Below are 20,271 nucleotides of genomic sequence, written 5' to 3' on the forward strand. Positions count from 1 at the left end.
CCTGAGAAGCCAGCCAAAGCCCTGAGTTTTGCATCCAGAATGCCACAGGGCACAGGGGAAACCCTTAGGGAGGCTGCACTCAGCACTCCTGGAGAGCCCTAGGGAATGCTTTAGGCTGTGGATGGGGGTGGGGTGTGTGTCAGTGCCGAAGACCTCTGACCCAAGGCTGGCTTCACCTCGCCCAGGGCAGGGGTCTTGTCCATGGCTGTGGCCCAATGTCTAGAACAGTGCATACTTGTGGGAGGACCGCCAGAGTGTGTGCAGGCTGGGATGTACCAGCAGGGGTCATGGAGAAACCAGAGAGATGTGGTACCTCAAAAACTGGGCAGAATTCCCCTGGCTGAGAAGGGATGGGTGCTGGCAAGTCGGTGTAGGGCCAGCTCCATCCTTAACGAAGTGACTGATTGTGACATGTGGTGGGATTAGAGGAACATTCTGAATCATTATTTGGTCAGAACACAAATCTCTTAAATGTCATCAACACAATCTGCCTGGCAAAATGATTACTTCCTGCCAAGAAGAGCCCCTCTTAGAGGGACTTGACCCGGATACCTTTCCAGAGCCCATCCCAGCATACCCCTCCTCCCCCCCCCCCCCCACTCTGTCCCATAGTCTTCCCAGGGCGCACCAAATTATCAGTGAGAGGGAAGTGTAGGGTTTCAGTTACAGACACCCAGGGTGCTCAGTCGTCCAGGCCAGTTTACGGTTCACCATAACATGAAACAGAGAATGGTCTGTCTCAGTTCTTTCTTCATTACCTGGAAAGAAGTTTTTTCTATCCAGGCCCCAAATTAATTTGGTGAGAAATGGCTGGTCTTAATTTGTGCGCAGGATGACCTTGCCCCACCCACCACTCTTCTCAGGTCCACAGGGTTTGAGTGCCTGGGCTGCCTTCATCCAGCAGGCTTCCCTCGCTGTCAGCTGACACGTGCGAACGTCCTTTAAGGCAAACCACCCAGGGACTGCAATCCCAGGCCTCGGTGTTGTGGTTGGGGGGGCGGGGGGGGGTCTTGTGGTTCAGGGGCTGCCTGAAGGGTCCGAAGCAGCGGTGGCTGCGCTCCATTCTGCGGCAGTAGGAAGTTACGTACTGACTTCTCCAGTGATGGCCTAGGCCTGTATAAGAACGGCGGGGCCTAGGGTTGGAGAGTGGGGGCGACTGTGAAAGTCAAGGGCAAGTTGGCAGGGGCAGGGCAAGCAGTGCGCGCGGACCCGGCGCAGTAGAGTATTTCCTTCGGGAGGCCCAGACAGTGGGTGGGTGAGTGGGTGGGGCGTGGTGGGCGGGGTCCTCGCAGCTGGTGGCGTTTGAAGCCTTCTCCACCGCGGTGGGAGAGGGGCAGCCTAGAGAAGTTGGCTGCAGGCCTGGGGCGGGGAGGAGGAAGGGGCCCCGCGTTCCCTGAACAGCGGCGCCGGCTGCACCAGCACGTAGTTCACTCCTGCAAGCACAGGACGCGGTGGGCACGTCACCCACGTTGCCAGCTTAACCACCAGCCTGGGGCCAGTTCGGCTCCGGCTGACCTAGGCTTACCGGCAGCGCGGTCCCCTTCGGGTCCCTAGCCGCCCGGGACCAGTTTGGGGAGCAGCCGATCCTTCCAGCGGTAGAGGCCCCGCCCCACCCGTGACCTCGCTCCCAGGCTGGCCGCACCATTGCCCGGAGCTCAGGAGAGAAAGAGCACGGAGGGGGCGAACGGCATGGGTCTCGAGACGCGGCCACCCAGGAACCCTCTTGCGGCGGGGTGCACGAAGAGTTTTTCCGCCCCCAGGCCAGGCCTGCTGCCTCGCGCCCAGCCTGAGCGGACACGCCTCCCCGCCGTGCAAACGTCGCTCTGGAAGAGAAGCGGAGGCAAGCCTCGCCGAGGCGCACCCATCCCTGGTGCCCCTCACAGGCAGGGATGGAGGGACAAAGGGACGCCCTACCGAGGGCTCACTTTCACCCCGGGGTTCCAGGCCGCCACCACACAGAAGCCCTGGCAGGAAAATGCCCCCGCGGGCTCCCCGCTGCTTGGGGGTGGGGGTGGAGAGCGGCCCCCGCGCAGCCACGCCCCGGCCCGCCGCCCTCGGACGTCCTGCGTCAGCGTGCCCAGCTCCCGGCTCAAATTTCCGCTCCTCCTCCCGCCGGCCAAGAGAGCACGCCCATTGGCGAGGGCAGGCCCCGAGGCCGGGCCGGTCCTTCTTGCGGCCCGGATTGGTCCGGCCGCCTACCTACGAACCAACGGCGTCCGCCCCTGCCCTAGGCCACGCCCCCTCCCCAGGCGCGGGCGCGCGACCGCTGTATCCTGACGGTGCGCGCTCTGGGATCCCCGCCCCCTCCGCGCGCGCAGTTCCTCGCGGCCGCCGCCGCCTGTAACCTGCGCCGCCAGGATGTGGCTGGGGGCTGACGTCGGGTCCAGATGTGGCCCCGGCCCCGCCCACCCCCGGGGCCGGGCCGCCCACACCGAGCCGCGGCGCGCACGGCGGCTGTCCCGCCTGCCACAATGCGCGGCGAGGCTGCGGCCGCGACTTGGCGAGACAGTCACTAACGTCGCTGCTCGGCATCCTTAGGACAGGCCGCCTCTGACGCCGCGCGGGGACCCCACGGGCCCGCGCCCCCCATGCGCTCACTCTTTGGTGCCCGGCCGGGCGGGCGCCTCGCGGACGCGGAGCCGCGCGGGTGACGGCAGAGGCGGCTGCGCGCCTAGCCCAGCCCGCGGAGAGGGCGCGCCGCGCCCCCGCCCCCCGCCCGCTCTCCGGAGGCCGTGGGTGCGGATGCGCCGCTGACGACTCGCAGCGACCAGCAGTGCCGCCGGCCCGCCGGCCGGAGACCGCAGCATGGCAGCCGCCGCCTATGTGGACCACTTCGCCGCCGAGTGCCTCGTGTCCATGTCGAGCCGCGCGGTTGTGCACGGGCCGCGGGAAGGGCCGGAGCCCGGACCCGAAGGCGCGGCCGCCGCTGTCTCCGCCACGCTGCCCCGCGTCGAGGAGCGCCGCGACGGCAAGGACAGCGCCTCGCTCTTCGTGGTGGCGCGGATCCTGGCGGACCTCAACCAGCAAGCGCCGGCGCCCGCCCCGGCGGAGCGCAGAGAGGGCGCCGCGGCCCGGAAGGCGAGGACCCCCTGCCGCCTGCCGCCTGCGCCGCCACCCGCCCCCGAGCCCGCCTGCCCCGGCGGCGAAGGTGCGGCGGCCGCGCCCCTCAGCCCCGCGTGGAGCGAGCCCGAGGCCGAGCTCGAGGCGGGGCTGGAGCCCGAGCGGGAGCCAGGGCCCGCGGGGAGCGGCGAACCCGGCCTCAGACAAAGGGGCCGGCGGGGCCGAAGTCGCGCCGACCTCGAATCCCCGCAGAGAAAGCACAAGTGCCACTACGCGGGCTGCGAGAAAGTTTACGGGAAATCCTCGCACCTCAAGGCGCACCTGAGAACTCACACAGGTCAGTAGGGCCGCCCGGGCGCCCAGAGCGCGCGGACGGGGACAGCGCAAGCCACCGGGCCACGCCCCCGGAGCCGCCGGCCGGGCGCGAGGGGCGGTGGGGCCGGGAACGGTCGGGGCCTCGCCCCTTCCCCCCCCGCCACACTGTCCCGCGGTCGGCCCCGCGCGCCGAGCGAGGCGGGTCCGGGAGCTGGGAGCCGGCGCCCGCCCGGCGACCGCGCCCCCGCCGGGCACGCCCCCTCCCCGGGCACTCTCGGGCGGGGCCGCGGGGGCGGATGTCGTCATCTGGGCTGCGGGCGTAGACCCCGCCGAGGCCGGGGGGCGGCGCGAGCAGGTGCGGGCGAGCTGGGTGGGGGCCGCGCGTGCTGCTCTGGGAGACAGGCGGTGGGGGCGCCCCGGGGCCGCGGGGGAGGCGGGGTGCCCTCGCCCGGCCCCTCCCCTGCCGGCCCCTCCCTCGCCGGCCGGGCGCGCGCTCGGGATGGGAGGGACCCGCCCGGCTCGGCCCGGGCGAGCGGCGGGCGAAGTTCACGCGGGGACAGGGCTCCCTCCAGCCACTCGGCACATTCTTCACTCTCCTCTTCCTGTAATTTTTCCAGCGCTCTAAGGTTTAATTTGTCCAAACCAGAGCCAGCGGCGGCCGACGCGGGTGGCGGCCCCGGTTCCCCGCCGGAGGCTCTTTGTGGGAGCCCCGCCCATCCGGCCGGCGGGGGCGCGCCCGACCCGAGGGGGCTCCTCGGCCTGGGGGCGCTTTCTCCAGAAAGGAGCGCCCTGTTCACTGCCGGCCGTGTGCGCCTCCCTCTTCCCGGCCCTGCTCTCACCTGCCGGGTGCCGGATGCGTGCGGGCGGCACCAGTACCGGGACGGGCGGCCTTAGCGGACCAGGGACCTCGTAGTTGTTTTTCTTTTTTTAAACACAAAGGTGGGAACAATGTTTTAAGGGATGGTAACCTTTCTCTTTCAGTTTGGCTTAAAAAATTGTGTATTTCCTCTGGGCTCACTTTAAGTCTTCTGGTACACTTAATTCTTTCGCATTTGGAGCAGGTTAAAAAACCCGTATAAATATACTGTTACCTTGTTACCAAAGATTTAGACTTCACATTTGTACAATAGTTCGGAAGCTAGCTAAAAACTGCAGTCCTGAAGACCCTGGAGCTGAAGGACCCCCGTCTCCTGGTAAATTTGGAACTGAGCTGTCTCCAGGTCTGCAGGTGTCAAGGCCAGCGGATCTCAGACAAACCTTTACCTCAGAAGCTGCCCCCGCCGTTTTGGTCCCTTGCTGTGGCCGCCTCAGATAGCTCGGCCGGTGGTGGGGTCGAGGGTGAAGGCGGGGCCATTCTACTCATTCTCAGTCGGAATTTAGGGTGTGTGGACCGAGATAGGGGGTGGGGTTAGTGTAGGGGTGTTGGTTCAGACTGGGAACCTTACTGCCAGGGTGGGTGTGGCCGTGGAGGAGGGGCCAAACTACGTTCGGATCCTGTAGCACCCAGATTACGGGGGCGGGGGCAGTGCATGGGGCGTGGCTCGAGGACCTCCATGCGGGGGCGAGGCCAGTACTGAGCAGGTAATTTAAGGATAGGAGACTCTCTGCATCCTGTTTCACGGTGGCTTTCCACTCGGCTAGTCGGCTTCGAGAATTGTGGAGGGGCTGGTTGAGGGCCGGGGCTCGCTGTCACGGACCGGGCAGGCTTGGATGGGGGCCTTAGCTGGAGGATAGCGTCTGGGTTTGCTTGCCCCCTGATCCAGGCTGTAGTGTTCCTGAGTGGGCCCCTTGGCTAGATGATTGCTCCGAGGCAATGAGAACTCGGGTCTCCCGCAGTGGGGTGGAACCCAGCCTCTCTGGGGGTGCTCTGAAACCCGAAGCAAGCAGAAGAGGATGGAACCAACACTCTGACTGTAGTGTGCTGTGTCTAAGAGCAGGGAACGGGGCTTGCCGTCCCTGTGTGCAGAAACATGAGGCCCTACCTCTGGAGGAGATGTAGATTTCCAGGTCCCAAATACTGACCTTCAGCCAAACACTACAGTTTAAGTGGTGCCCCAGGTGAATCTGATTATGAACCAAGAACTCACCTCTGGAGGGAGTCTGGTTCAGCTTCTGGTGGAGGGCATGACTAGGGAGCCCATTTCCAGCCTGCCCCCAAGTGTGCAGAACATAATTAACTGGTGTTCGTAGAGGAGACAAGGGTAGCCCACAGGCCACAGTGGGTGACCAAGGGGCCAGGCTACCCTGGGAAGACCTGAGCAGCAGCCCCCGGTTCTGAGATAGCTGTGGTTTGGTTTGTGTGCTTCCAGCAGCTTTCTGGGGGGGTCTCTGCCGACAATGGTTCAGGTCATACCAGGCCCTCTACTCCACTAGGAGCAACCCCCCACCCCCCAACCCACCCACCTGCAGCAATTTCATGGCAGAGGGTGAATATCAAAATCACTTTAGCCAAGAAAGCAGTTCACAACTTGCTCTGTCTAGCTCTGTGACCAAGGACGGGTCCCCAGACCTCCCTGCAGCTTGGTCATGTCTCGCCTGACCACTTGGAAGGTCTGTGGGAAATGAGGCTGTGTGTTTGAGAACCCTTTGGGAAGTACAAGCCTCAGCCTTGACTCTGGGGAGACCTGGACTTCCCTGACTGCTGCGATCTCCCAGAGCTGCCTGGCCTGCTTAGTTGTGTGGCAGTGTCCTGAGGACTGATTACCCTGTCACATTTAGGTAATTGTTGATGTTAAGCAAACACGTGATCAAACAAAGACACTCACATTTTTGCAACCCAAGCTGCCTTTTTTTTTTTTTTTTTCCCCTAAGGCACTTATTATTTAGGTAATCAGAATTTCCAGCCCAGATCTGGGAATTTGCTAAGTCTTGCCTTGGGGAGTAGCAAGACCAGGAACATGTTTTCTTGGAGGCTGAAGGGCTTTGATGTGAATATTCAAGGACTTTGAGAAGGAAAGGCCTCTGGCCTTCTGAGGGCAGATCTCCACCTGAGCCAGCCAGGAGATTCCTGCTTGTTGTCTGGAGTGGTGGGGCTTGGCGGGTCCCCAGCAGTAATGGCCACTCAGTCTTTCTTGGCAGAGATGCCTTGAATACATTCCTACCTATTTGTTCCTGCAAAGAATCATTTTCAGAATGTCTCTGTGCCCTGTTTTCCCTGCAGCACTGGGAGCTAAAAATCCAATTGCATGCTGTATGAGCTGGGCCCATTTCAGCAGCTCTGGGGGCCTTGCTGGAAAGGGGGGCACTGTGTTGTGTACAGCCCCTCCCTCCTGCAGACATCCAGAGACATGCCTGGTCACCTGGCCCTCTTTTTGGAGGTGGAGGTAGAGTTAAGATTGCATTCTCAGCCATTTCCTGTAATAATTTGGGTGGGGTTAGTTTGAAGTTTAGCCACCGAACAAGGGATTTGATCATGAGTGAGATTATTGGGGCAGGGTATTCAGGGTATTTAGGTCCCCTCCCCCAACACAAACTCTGGCTATAGAGCCTGGTTTCTAACCACATTCCTCCCATGTACCCCTCGAAGGTGGTTCCTGGTGCAGCTGCCTTGGACAGGCAGCCTGTCAGGGAGTGAGTGGCGGGGATCTCCTTCACCCAGGGCAAAGCCATGCTGGCAGAGGGCCAGCACTTTGTTCGGGACACATCCACGCTGGTGGGTCCCGTCCCGTCTCCCTCATAGTCCCAGGCTGCCAGTGGGCCAGTTGTGAAACTTCAAACAATGCAGAAGTGTGTAGACAGAATGTGCCAGCCTTCTCTTCCTCTGGCTAACCACTATCACCTCCTGTTGGTGTCTCCCTTTACAGACCCTTTTAGTGGATTTGCATGTATGCATGCGTGTGCATCCACACAGACATCTGAAAACTATACATGTAGGATCCTAGCAAATATATTCTACCACAGGCTTTTTTTCTGTGTGCTTATTTAATAAGGCACCTTCGTTCTTTATCTGGGCTGCATGGTATTCCCAGGTGTGGCTGTGTGACTGTACCACAACTTGTTTAGCCTTTATCTTGAAAGGATAGTTATGTTGCCTTCTCATTTTTTATCGTTTCATGCCTGTGGCAGTAGAATCCAGTGTGTGTGTTGGTGCAGAGGAGCTGACATTTCTGTAGGATTGAGACCTGGCAGTGTTATTCATAGTAGTGTAGACAGCATTTACATGCATTGTGGAGTTACCATGTTAACTTAAAAGACATGTTATGTTTTTAAAGGAAATAGCACATTATGTTTTTAAAGGAAATAGATGGAGGTCTTGGTCTCCCCAGTACTGAAGTTCCTGCTGTGTTGCTGACTTTTTTTTTTTTTTTTACTTCTTCCAGTTCTTCTTTTGCACATGTGAGATCATCATATTGAGAACATTTAAAACAACCCTAAAACCACCATTACTCTCTCACGGCTCAGACCAGCTCTCCTGCTGCCATTTTTTTTTTTTTTTTTTTTTTTTTTTAATTTTATTTACTTATTTTGAGAGAGAGAGAAAGAGAACGAGAACTGAGGGGGGAGGGGCAGAGAGAGAGAGGGAGACAGAGGATCCGAAACAGGCTCTGTGCTGACAGCAGAGACCCTGATGTGGGGTTTGAACTCACAAACCGTGAGATCATGACCTGAGCCAAAGTCGGGACACTTAACCTGCTGAGCCACCCAGGTGTCCCTCTCCTGCCATCTTTACTTGGCTTACCCTGCAGCCTAGCCTGGGTAAGGGCTCAACCCCTGCAGCAGTCAGCTGTGCCCTCGCACTCTGAAGTGCCTCCTGGCTTGTTGGCACTGGGGGAGGGACTGATGTGATGCCTTTTGAAACTGTCCCTCCCCTGGCTAAAAGAGGGCTGGAGCCCTTCCTGTGTGAGCAATCTGACAGGACCACCCTTGACTTAACCAGAGGTACCATGTGCAAGGCTTCAAATCTGGAAGACAGCCCCGCCCCTTCAGAGTTGGCACTGTGAAGTCTGCTCACTGAAATGAGCTCATGACAGCCCCAACACTGTAAGGGCCTGTTTGCTTTGACCTTATTCTGAATTGAGTTGGTCGTTAGGTTCCTAGATGTAGCAAGTTAAAAGGGGAAAGGGGAGATAAGATAGCAGCTACAACCAAGGAAGGAAATAAGCCAACAAGTTATTAATATGTATATGTGTGTGTATGCACGTGTATCTAAATCTATAACTCAAGAAACCCAACCCAGCCACACTGTGCTGGAACGAATGTGGCGCTGTTTGTGGAGGGGCCTGTAGTCCTCCTCAGTAGTCCCCTAGGCCTGCATTCTATAATAACTGACGTTTGTAACAGCGGTCTTGACATATCAGGGCACTATTAAAGTGTGTCTGGTTTATGCTTTAAGAAAGCAGTTAAACTCATTTTTGAAATGAAAACTTCAGGGGTGATACACTCAGCTCTCTGTTGTATCTAATAGCAGGCTGCTTGCTAGGGACAGGCATTGTTCTGTTTGCATTCATTTCTCATAAGCTTTTTAATCTTCACAGGACCCTATGAAATAGGTACTGTTGTTATTACTAGTCCTCAAATAATGATGCCAAGGCCCAGATGGATTAAGAAATATGCCCACAGTCACACAGCAAATGAAGGGGGAGCTGAGGTTTGTGCCTGGGCAGCCACACTTCTGAGTTTGGGTCTGCCCGCTGTGCCTGGCTGCTCTTCCTGCCTGGACCTGTGTTCCAGGGGAGGGCAGGTGCCTCCTGGTATTTAGAAGTCTTCCTGTCCCAAGCACACTGCTTCCCTCACAAATTCTTATTGTGAAATGTTAAGGGAGTAATACAGTGAACGCTCATACGTTCCTCTAGACTCCTCAGTTAAATATTTGTCACCCTTTTATTTTTATCCCTTTTTTCCCTTTATCTACTGTATTTTCTCCCTTGCCTATCTCTCCTCTCTCTTTAAATAGTACATATTATGTAACATACAGTCCATATTCACTTCTCCTAATGATCGCCAAGATGTCCCATGTAGGGTCTGGAATCCAGTTCATCACACATTGTGTATGGTTGGCATGTCTTTTTAGTTTCCTTTAGTCTGGGACAGTCTTGGCCTTTTGTTGTATTGGCATTTTAGGGATCCAGATTAGTTGTCTTGTGGAACATCCCACAGTCTGGATTTGTCAGATTGCTTCCCCCTGATTAGATTTAGCATAAACAGTTTTTGGTGGGAAATACGACACAGGTCATATAATGTTGGGCACTTGCACGCACCACAGTGGGGGCTCGTGTGGTCAGGTTGTCTGATTGCTGGATCACATACGTGGTTAAAGTGGCGTCTGCCAGGTCTCTTCACTATAAAGGGACACAGTCCTCCTGATAATAAGTAACTGGTAGGTAGGGTGACACTCCGAGACTGGGTTTTTGGAGGGTTAGGGTGCTGCTGGTCCTGCATGTACAGCCAGGTGCTGTGTTGGTGCAGGTGCAGTGTCTGCCCATCTCTGTTCAGCCCCCTTCTGTCTGGTCCACCTGGTAGGTTTCTGTTTCATCTTCCGACTGGACAAGTCCATTGACTGGACAAGTGCTGGCATTTCTGGGTCCTGCTGTTGGAAGTCCTTTTATAGTCAAAGGACAGCTCAGCCTAGTCTTAGGAGCTCCCTTCCCAAACAAACAACACGCCCTGATTTTATTTTGAATGAAAGTCTTTCCAGATGGTACTTATAGCCTTTTTTTTAGTTAGCTCACCCTGGCTCTGTGGCCACAGGTGACCCATCCCCCAGGCCTGGGGGGGGTGGGCAGCGTTGGCCTGCAGCCAGTGATACCCTTAGGATCTTGGTGGGTCTCTACATGCTTTCCAGAAGAAAATAAATATTGATCTAAGTTCACACACCCAAGCCTGTTTTACTTCCCTTTCATAGTGCCAAGTGGGGTCATTTTCTTGAGAAGTCAACTTCCCATCAAAATGGAAATAAACTTTGAAGTGTTGTCTCCAGCTTGGCAGTTGAGAAGTGACTGCTGTGATGGGACTAGGATGGGGGTGGTGGGGGTTTGGCTGCCATGGCCCCTGGGGGGGACCCTGAGCCTGGAAGGCCTTCCCCTGTTCTAGGTCAATATAATGGAGACTCAAATGCTAATTTTTTACTCTTTTGACAGTGACTTGACACTAGGCACTTGATGTAAGACAGAGAAATCTTCACCCAACCAAAAGCTCTGTCATTTGGCTACACTTACACACACGTAAATGTGCTCTCTGGTTTGATGTTGCATCCAAGCCCGGAACATGTTTACATGGGACCTGTGATTCTGGTTCATTTACTCAGTTTGATCTCAATCCCGTCTTCCAACATCTGTGGATCAGCCCTGTGCCAGTCAGCCTTCTTGGAGGCATGGAGTCCCCTCAGCTGAAACTAGGCTGTGGTAAAGAGGTTGGTCATCTGCCCTGCTATCCCCCTTGCCCCTTTTAGTGTGCCCTGGCACTGGTGTGCCTTCCATTCAGCTCCTGTTCCCCTTCTGCCCCAGGGCCTGGACATTATCCCATTTGCTGTTGGACATCGTGTGCATGGTCGGGGGAGCAGCCTTGACCAGTCCATAGTTTTAACTAACATCATCCTGGACAAACAGAACAGAGGGTACAGGTTTTTATTTTGGGGTGTGTGTGTTGGGGGTGGGGGCGTCTGTTTATTGTTTTTCTTTTTTGAAGTTCATCACACAAAAATACTTGCTAACCAGGAACTTGGCCACACTCCGTGGCGATTGGCCAGTCTGTCCCAAGGTGACCTGTTTGGAAAAGCACTGAGGCTTGATGCCTCAGATTAAATGTCCCTGTGCTGCTGCCACAGGGGTGTGGCCTTCCTGCGTGGGTGGGTGACCCATGGTCCCCTGAGCACAGGGTATAAGCTCATCTCCTTGGAGCTAGAGCCCAGGGAACATCATGGAACAGCTTTGCAAGAAATAGGGGCCCAAATTAAAAATCACTCACCAGAGAGCACATGGTTCAGTACCTTTGTTGGGCTCCTGTCCCAGGAGCTTCTGAAGGTGGAGTTCTGGCACATGGCTGTCTCCTGCAAACATGGGGCCAGTTGGAAGGAAGCTTGGGAATGGGGAGAGGATGAAGTGGGCTTAGAGGAGCTCAGGGGGCTTCCTGCTCCCTACCCAGGACCACCACATCGACGTGGAGGGGTATCAGCAAGGCGATGGCTAGACAGCTTGGCTGGTGGTCAAGGGCCTAAATTGGGGCCTTCTGACACTCTTGTGTTAGTAGGACTGATGTCATTCTCCTTGAGTATGTGTAGGACCCTGTACACTTTCTCTCTGACTTTTTCACTTGTCTTTAACTCTCTTTTATGGTATAAATGCTTGCTCACACACACACACACAAAGGATAAAGGGAACTTGGTTTGGGGCTAGAGGTAGAAGTTAGTTAATGGCAGATCAAGAATAGAGGTTTTTGCAAGGAAGTGTTGGGAAAGAGAGGAAACAGAAGAGACATACTTGAGCCTTAGAGCTCAGCCCTTTAGGAGAGAGAAGTAGGGGCCTAGGCGCCCAGGTGTGTCCTTGGCACAGAGTGGTGTTTGACCTGGGCCATTGGCTGGGCTAGTTGTTCAAGACCATGTCTGGGATTAAGGGAAGGGTCTGGGAACTGGGGGTTGGCACCATGGGTGCACCTCAGACATCTTACCGGTAACAAACTCAAATGTATTTTCATTGAAGGAGAAATAATAAATGTTAATTTATTTTTTTTAATTACATAGTTGCCCTTGTAACAAGTGATGGACAATCTGGCTACTTAGCAGTCTGTTGTCTTAGTTTACATTCTGCTGTCTGCTTCCCTGCCTTCCTGCCTGTTGGCCTCATTCCCTTGACTGGCCACATCTGGTTTGTCCACTATTCATTGTGGTCCCCATGTCTCTCCCCACACCCCTCCGTGGTCCGGGAATACTGAATGGCGGGTGGTGGGGTAGGTGGGGACCTGGGCCCTGGAGACACCATGCACTGGTCCTCTCCATCCCATCATGGAGATCTTGCCTGCTCCTTCCAGTGGCTTCACATTCTGGATTTCCTTGTGCTTATTCATCAGTTGCCATTTTTGTCTCTGAATGGTGTGGTGGAGGAGGCGGCCCCTCATAGCAGCCTGTGGGGACCCAGAAGGGACTCCTGCTTGCAGCCCTGTGTGTTAAGGGCAGTTTCCCAAGGTTTCCTAGTCTTTTCCAGAGTGCATCTTTTTGGCTGCTTGCATGGCATGTCCTGCTTTCTAAAATTACTTTGCTGATTGGCCATAGGCCTCTGGGGTGAAGAGGAGGGTCCAGGGGCTTTGCAGGATGCTGTCTTTTATCCTGAGGAGATGTAGTATCAGAATTTTATGCCATGCCCTCTCTGTTGGGGTGGGGCTAGGGTCTGCCATCGGAGGCCTTACGCTGTCCTGGTGGTGAGCACAAAGGTCATTGTCTTGAGTTGCTGTTAGGTCTTTGGGTCTCAAAGGAAATCCAGCCTCAGCTTCTTCTAGGTTCTGATTTGAAGCTGTTCTTCCTTGATGGTTGGTGGGTGTTACATGTTAGCATTTTGCTTTGGATGGGTTGCCTCATTCTGAAGTGTACTAACTTTAGCCTTTGAAAAACTTCCACTTTCATTTCCCTTTCCCTGATCTCACTGGTCTCCTTGAATCTGAGCTGAGACTCCTTCCTACACTCAGGCCCTCCTGTCCCACATTCAGTACTGCACCATGGCCTCAGAAGACAGATATTTATGTGTGTGCCTGTGTGTGTGTGTGTGTGTGTGTGTGTGTGCGCGCGCGCGCGTGCACATGCACTGTCAGCTGCCCCCAAAGCTCAGGAGATTGTTCCTTTGGAAGTAAGCCAGTCACAAGGTATCTGGCCAGGTGGTACAGGCTGCAGCAGGGATGGTTTCTTCTTCATGAACCCCAGTGGGGCTGTATCACCTCAAAGCCAGGGCCTTGCAAGAGCAGAGAAGGAGGGAGTAGTATGTGCTGGATAGGGTGGGGACCCAGGAGCCAAGCTGGAGGGTGTGCAGTCCAGGTCCCTGGTGGAGTTCTCCTTCTCAGGCCATTCTGCCCTTGACCTTTTTCACTGGGGCAGACAGTCTGGTATGGAGGCCTGGATGAGGCCAGGTGCATGGAAGCTCTTTGCCTACCCAGCCGAGTGTGCAACCTGGTGTGCCCTCACTTCTCATACTCCACCACCACCTCCTGCTCCTTGCTTCCCCTCCTCTCCTCCTTTCTCCCCTTTCCTACTGTTCCCCGCCCACCTCCCCCTTCTCTTGCTCCTTTCCTTTCCTCCCTTCCCTTCCCCCCTCCTTCCCCCCCTTCTGCTTACCCCCTTCCCTCTCCTCTCCGTTTTCTCCCCCTCCTCCTTTCCCTTCCTCCTCTTTTTCCTCCCCCTCCCCTTCCCCCTCTCCTCTCCTCTCCCTCCTTGCACCCCAGGACTAAGCACATTTTTAACTTGCTGTCAGGGGTTTCCAGCCCACAGGACTAAGGCAGGAGGGTGTACTGGGGGAGTAGGGCCCCAGGAACTTGAGGAGAACCAGTGAAGATACCTCTCCTTTGTGCTGTAGCCCAGGCTCAGCCTGGGAGACCCTGTGGGGTGGCTGTGGCTTCCTCCTTGCACCCTCTGGGGATGCCCTGGCAGCTCTTCCCTGGGAGGTAGCCTGGTGGGCTGTCAGCCTCCTACACAATGAGAGGTAAACAGTGGGTCACCTTGGCAACTGGCGGAGCTGGGGCTCAAAGTGCTTGTGGCAAGAGAAGTTCTCATTGTCTCAAGTTTCTGGGATGGCGTTCTGTTTTGATTTTTTCTTTAATTAGCTGGAGTGACTAAGATACCAAAATGACTGACCTGGTTCCTATAATTTCTTAATAAACATTTATATTCCCTTCATAGGAAGAACATTTCTTCCAGTGATTCATCGACTTTTTCTTTTAGACTATGGCAAGGCCCTGGCGAGGCAGGGTGGGGGTGGCACAAAGGGCCCCCACTGCCGACAGCCGTGCCAGCTGGCGAGGGTCCAGGCCCTGGGAGCACTCATGTAAACACCACACCAAGATTGTACTGGTTTTGAGGTTGATTATGTTCCATGGAAAATTTGGGGGCGATGCCTCTCTTATCTTGGGGTGTTCAGATCCCCATAATTGGAGCTTCCAGAAGTCCTCTGAGAGACCTGTAAGTCTTTCTGAGCCTAAGCAGTGCTCTTTTCACCCGATGCCAGATTCTCCTGGGAGGCCAAGGTGTGAACTAGTTTTACGTCTTGGTACAAGGTGACGCTTCAGCGTGTTTGTTGTTAAACAGTAACTGCCCATATGTGCGTAGCTTGGGCTGGATGTGCCAGATTGGGTGGCCTCCTGCCACCCTGCTGGCTGTCTGAGGGAGTGCCAGGCCACGCAGGGCCCTGGGAGGTGCTGGTGAAGCTCAGCCCCAGGTTCTTGTGCAGGCCTTGCCCTTTACCTGGGGCTTCCTTGGGCCTCTCTGCTTCATCCCCCTGTCTATTACCCAGTACAGTCACCTGCCCCTATCGAGGAGGAGCCTGGTGAGTACATTGGAAGGCTGAAAGTTGACTTCCTTTGTTTTATCATCGGTAGAGGTGATCCAGGTGGCCCTGGCTGGTGGTGTGTCCTTTGAACTGCTCTGCAGTTCACACCTAGGCCTGCATCCAGAGTCCCTTCTTCATCCTGGGCACGCAGGGCCCCTGGGTCCCCTTCTCTCCACATAGGCTGAATTCTTGCTGGGTTGGGCCGGGCTGCCCTGTGGCCTCATGGCCAACACCCTGTGTGTACCTGTGTCGAAAGCATTTCCCTGCAGCGGGACTGTTGCCATCACTGGGGGAGGGCGGAGGGGGGGGGAGTCCACCAACCCCAAACTGAAGGAAATGTCTATGTTTGTTGCATTTATTTGTGGTGAGTCTCTGGTGTTACCTGTTCATGCACTGTGCCTTTCAGCTTTTCCAGATTTTTGTGTCAATTGCTGGGCAGCCTCCCTACCTGGTCACTGAGAAGCCTTGTCATCCTTTCTCCCTTTGTATGAGACCTTTTTCAAGGATGTCCGTAGAATTAGATTTTTTTTTCTTGGTGAAGGATTTACATTTTTTATGATGTTGAAGAAAAAACACAAAGGTGTTGAAATGGCATTGAAGAGTGTTGAAAGTTCAAAGCCCTAATCCATTTGGGAGTTTTGTCAGAAATCCGGTGCATCCGTGTGCCCTTTGTCAGTCCTAACAATTTGGGCTTTGGACTTTGGGCCCCACCCCACTGCCCTCTCCTCCCAGCAGCAGGCAAGTTTGTGTGCCCAGTGTTACAGTCAGCTCCTGAGGGAGCCTCTCAGTGTTTTTATCAGAGAAAGTCCTTTTTGCCTGATTATGCTTTGTCATTTAAACAGAGGGACTAAATGGAATGTTGATGAGGACTCCAGGCTTTGGAGTGAGAACAGATTGAGCTGGCCAGGGTTCTTATCTGTAAAGCAGGTTGGGGCATGCTGACCTCAGAGGAGAGGAGGAGTGTGTGTGTGAGTAGAATGTGTGGCGTATGAATGTGTGGTGTATGCATCTGTGTTGCGTGGGGGTAGGGTTTGTATGTGTCTGTGTGGTGTGTGTCTGTGTGTTTAACCTGCAGGAGCAGAATTTCACCCACTACAGTGATGCTCTTGGGTACCCGAATGAACGTTTTTGCTGCCTTCTCTTTTGAAAAAGGAAAAAAAAAAAAAAAGAACAGAACAAACAACAACAGACAATTTAGAACTACTTTTTTGAAACAGGTGCCAGCTCACGTCCCCACCCTCTGGCACCGCATGTGGGGTGACCCTCACCGGCCTTGTGGCCCCAGCCACGCCCCAGTCCATAAAATGCCCGTCTTGAGTTGTGGGAGGATGAAGCAGGAGCCTGCCACAGAAAGGCAGATTCCTTGAGCATCTTGTTGCTATGGAGACCTGCTTCCTGGGGAGCTGTGCTCAGGCTAGGGCGGCCCCCTCTCAGGTGAGCCTCATTTGTTACTGGGTAACGGTAAAGGAGCCTCCCAGGCCCCAGCCAGCTGTACCTGGCCTGACTCTTTTTAAAAAGCAGAAGCAGCTGAACAGGAACCTTGAGGTGGAAGACCCCATCACTGGTCACCAGAGCAGTTCTGGGTGTGCCCAACAGCCTGAGGTGGAGTCAGGCCTAGCAGCATCTCCCTGCCATGGTGTCAGACAGGCTCGTGGTGACAGACACTGTGCCAGCCCTGCCCAGTGACTCCACCTAAGTGGAAGGACTTTCTGAGTCCAGGTGTGCTCTGCGGGAGACTTCCAGAAGCACGATGACTGAGTTCATACCCGCAGCCTAGCTCTTGAGTCCAAGGGCAGCAGAAATCCTGCTTGCCGTGAAACTTGCTTCACCCAACACTCCCAGTGGCTCCTTCAAGTGGAGAGCGCCTGGTTCTGCTGCTAGAGCCGCTTAGACGCGGACGCGCGCAGCCAGGGAATCCCACTCAGGACTCATATTTGCTATTTTTGTAACTTCCTGGGCTTCTCTGGTTTCAGCACTCATTCTGCTTCTTGTTTGCAGGAGTAATTGCTTTCATGAGCTTTGGGCCATCTGTGGATTTCTTTTCCCCTCTATTTTTTTTTTTTTTTCTTTTTTGGGGCAGCAATTCTATGTTCGCAGATATGAGAATTGTTTCCTAAAGGGAAGCATGAAAGCGTTCTTGAGGCTGGCTTTTCAGCTGTCGAACCACAGTTTCATACCCTTTTCCTGCTTGCTTTTCATCTTCGTGTGAATGTGTTTGGCATCAAGATGCTTCCTGTGTGGTCTGAGGTGACTATTTTGAATGAATGTAAGGGCTGAGGGCATCTAGTCTGAGATGACACCTGGGCACTAACGTGGCCTTCCTTGCTCTCTCCTGGCATCTCCTTGTTCCAGAGGATATTTGTGAACATTGGGTCGGGGCAGGGGTTCCCTTTCCTTCTGCGGACCCCACCCGGCCCCTCTGCTCAGACAGGAGAGGCCGCCAGGGGCCTGTGCTGTTTCTTTCTCCTGCTCGAGTGGCCAAGTGGGCCTCCTCCCTTTTTGGCTCTGAGTGAGTGGGCTGTGGTGAGACCCCTGAGCTGACCCTTCTGGTTCAGGTGCAGCTGCTATAGCTGTCTGCTCAATGCCACCTGGGAGAAGCAGCGGCTGGGTCTGTGGTGGCCACGTTTGGATGCCCTTCAACGTGTAGAGATAGGCATGTCCCCTGTCCTTCTCATAGGGGTGGGGGAGCAGAAGCCAGGGCTGTCTGTGCAGCAGCCTGGACAGGTGCAGTCTCCAGTAGAGGTGGCTGACCTGGCCTTTGCAACCTGTGCTTTCCCAGTCAGCACCCCGGGTGAGTGGGGAGATTGCCTGCAGGGTGCTCACCTGTGTGGAGAAGGCAAGGGGGCTGGAGGGGTGTCCAGCCTCCTGTGGGGCCCAGCGTGGGGAGGCATTTCATCCAGTAGCTGGCCTGGGTGCTCAAGAGCCCTCACAAGGCATGGGCCCACCTGTGCTAGCCGCATCCTGGGCTACAGTGGTGTAAACTGGATTTCATATGTTAGGGTACAGTTTGCAACAACGTGGAAATGGCCTGGGAAATTTTCCTGCTTATGCTGCCCGTTGTCGAGAGCTGGCCAGCCCTGGGTGCTCAGTGTGCTCTCTGGGTTTTGGAAGTTCTGACTCTGGGCTGCCGTGACTCCATGGAAGATAGTCATGCAAAGGCCCAAGGCAGAAAACCCCAGGGCGTCTTGGGCTCTCAGGCACAGAACTGGTGTCACCTGTTTCCGAATCAGCTTGGGAAGGCCAGAGGTGTCTGCCGTCTCAGTTTTTCTGGAGGGCAGAGTCACCCCTCTGCGGCTCCTGCCCAGCCCCGGGGTGCTCCACGTGGTCATCCTGCTTTAATGTATCTTTGTTGAGGGAGTATCTTGTCACTGCCCCCTCTGCACCTCCTTTTCCTGTGGCTGAGTTTTGCGTAACAGTCTCCTCCCAACGAGGCAGGTCACACAGATTCGAGTGAAAGGCCCCGCCTGCCCAGCAAATACTCGTGGCACAAATAACTGGCTCTCTGAGATGACGTTGACCTTGGGGGATGCTCCCTGCTTTTATTCAAATGTTTGTGTCCACCCCCCCCCACCCCAGATTCTTATGTTGAAATTCTAATGCCCAATGTGTTGATATTTGGAGGTGGGGCTTTTGGGAGGTGATTAGGTCATGAGCCCTCATGAACAGATTAGTGCCCCTATAAAAGAGGCTCCCCAGAGCTCCCTTGCCCTTTCTTCCTTTTGAGGACACAGTGGGAAGACACCAGCTATGAACCAGAAAGAGGGCCCCCACCAGAACTCGACCATGCTGGAGCCTTGATCTTGGACTTCCTGTTCTACAGGACTGTGAGAAATATATTTCTGCTGTTTGTAAGCTACCCCGTTGGTGGTATTTTGTGCCAGGCTGAGCAAACGAAGATGCTCCCCAACTCCTTTGGGCAAATACTCAGCAACACTTCCCCAACTACCTCAGATTAGTGCCTTGTGCCTTCAAAGTCCAGAGCCTGTCACTCCAACTGCAGGGGCAGGACTTGTTCTCCCAGCCCTGTCCCTGAAGATGGGGGCACCCCAGGTCTATCCTGACACCAGCCTGCACCTAGTCTCCCACCTGGCCTCCCTCCCTTGCAGCAGGGCTGGTGTCAGCAGAGGAGTCTCCTGAGTATGTCTTCATCACTCCCTTCACCTGAGTTTTCAGGATGTTGACACTTGAAATGGGCTGTGGCTCAGAATTTTCTAAGCATCCAATTCGCAGGGGTTCCAGGGAGGGGATTGGGGGTGTTGAGATCAAGGCCAGGAACCAGCAGCCCCCTAGGCACTCACCAGACATGCTTCCTCAGTACCCTAGCTGGTGACCTTTGCCTTGTGGGGTGGCCTGTCATGGGCTGGGCCCACAGTGCAATGAGGGGTCACCCCCTTCTCAGGAGCCTGGCCTGAAGGTACTGTTCCTACCAGTGAGAAGGGAGAGCACTGGAGGACTCTCTGGAGGACTGGGCTGTCATTCCATGCCCTATCCCAGGGCCAAACATGGTGGTCAACAGGATTTGTCCCAAGAATGTGGGGAATGAGTTCTGGTCCTTGAGTTTACAGGTTTTTGTTTTTTTCTCCTAAAAGCAGTAGAATCTTTCTTTCGACCAAATCCCATGGATTCCAGTGTAGGACGGAGTTGGGGAGGATTGCTGTCTGGCGCTGGAGGGATTTTTGGCTGTGGATCCTTCTGTCACTGAGCAGTCCTGGGCACCCTGCACGTACCCTGAAGACAGTCCCAGTGGGGTTGGCTGTGTTGTCCCGAGGCTAGCATAGGGTCCTGCTTCTGTACCTAAGTGACTTGGGGGAAGGAAGCGAGATGAATGGAGGTCAGCCCCCAAGGCCACAGGTGCAGGCTAACCCTTGGGGCTGGGCCAGGGAGTTGGGCCCTTATGGTCTGTGGCAGGTTCTTCTGGGGTCTGTGGTCAGTGTCCTGTTGCTTTTCAGAGGGTGTCACTCTGGCTGCCCAGGCTTTCATCAAGGGTGATTGGGTTGGGACTCTATGGGGTCCAGCAGGCAGAGGTAGTGTTGAGACCCTGGCCAGAGCATGGGGCAGAGTGTGGTGGACAGAGGCACGTAAGGTCACAAGATGGTGGGCAGGGGAGTCTCAACCCACCCTGCAGCCTGGCTCCGAAGCACTGGGCTCTCAAGACGGGAGAGAGAAAGTGGCCAGGGGTCAAGGCAACGGTCTGCAGGTGTGGGGGTGGGGTTGACCCCGCCATTGACACACACTGGACTGGTGTGTAAAGCTGCATTTGTGGGGTGTCAGCAGACAGTGTCAGGGTGGGGGACATAAGGCATGGGGTTTTGTCACTCATTCCCTGAATGCCGCAAGTTTCCTGGCTCTAGCTGGTGCTTCTGCCCCTTGAAGACTTGGTGTCTGAGTCCAGCACTATGTGACCTCATCCCCACATGCTGCTGTGGGTGGGGGCACG

General features: G+C 55.3%; 1 protein-coding gene across 1 annotated transcript in view; it reads left to right on the forward strand.

Annotated features, from left to right (window-relative positions):
• The first annotated feature begins 2,357 nt into the window (after positions 1-2,357).
• The window catches only part of KLF13 (Kruppel like factor 13), a 45,341-nt gene continuing 27,427 nt past the window's right edge, over positions 2,358-20,271 (forward strand). Inside the window, 1 exon segment of the mRNA XM_030317551.1 lies at positions 2,358-3,397. Within this exon segment, the coding sequence (XP_030173411.1) occupies positions 2,806-3,397 (592 nt within the window). The 5' untranslated portion in view covers positions 2,358-2,805.

This window comes from Lynx canadensis, chromosome B3 (assembly GCF_007474595.2).
Source record: "Lynx canadensis isolate LIC74 chromosome B3, mLynCan4.pri.v2, whole genome shotgun sequence".
NCBI lineage: Eukaryota > Metazoa > Chordata > Mammalia > Carnivora > Felidae > Lynx > Lynx canadensis.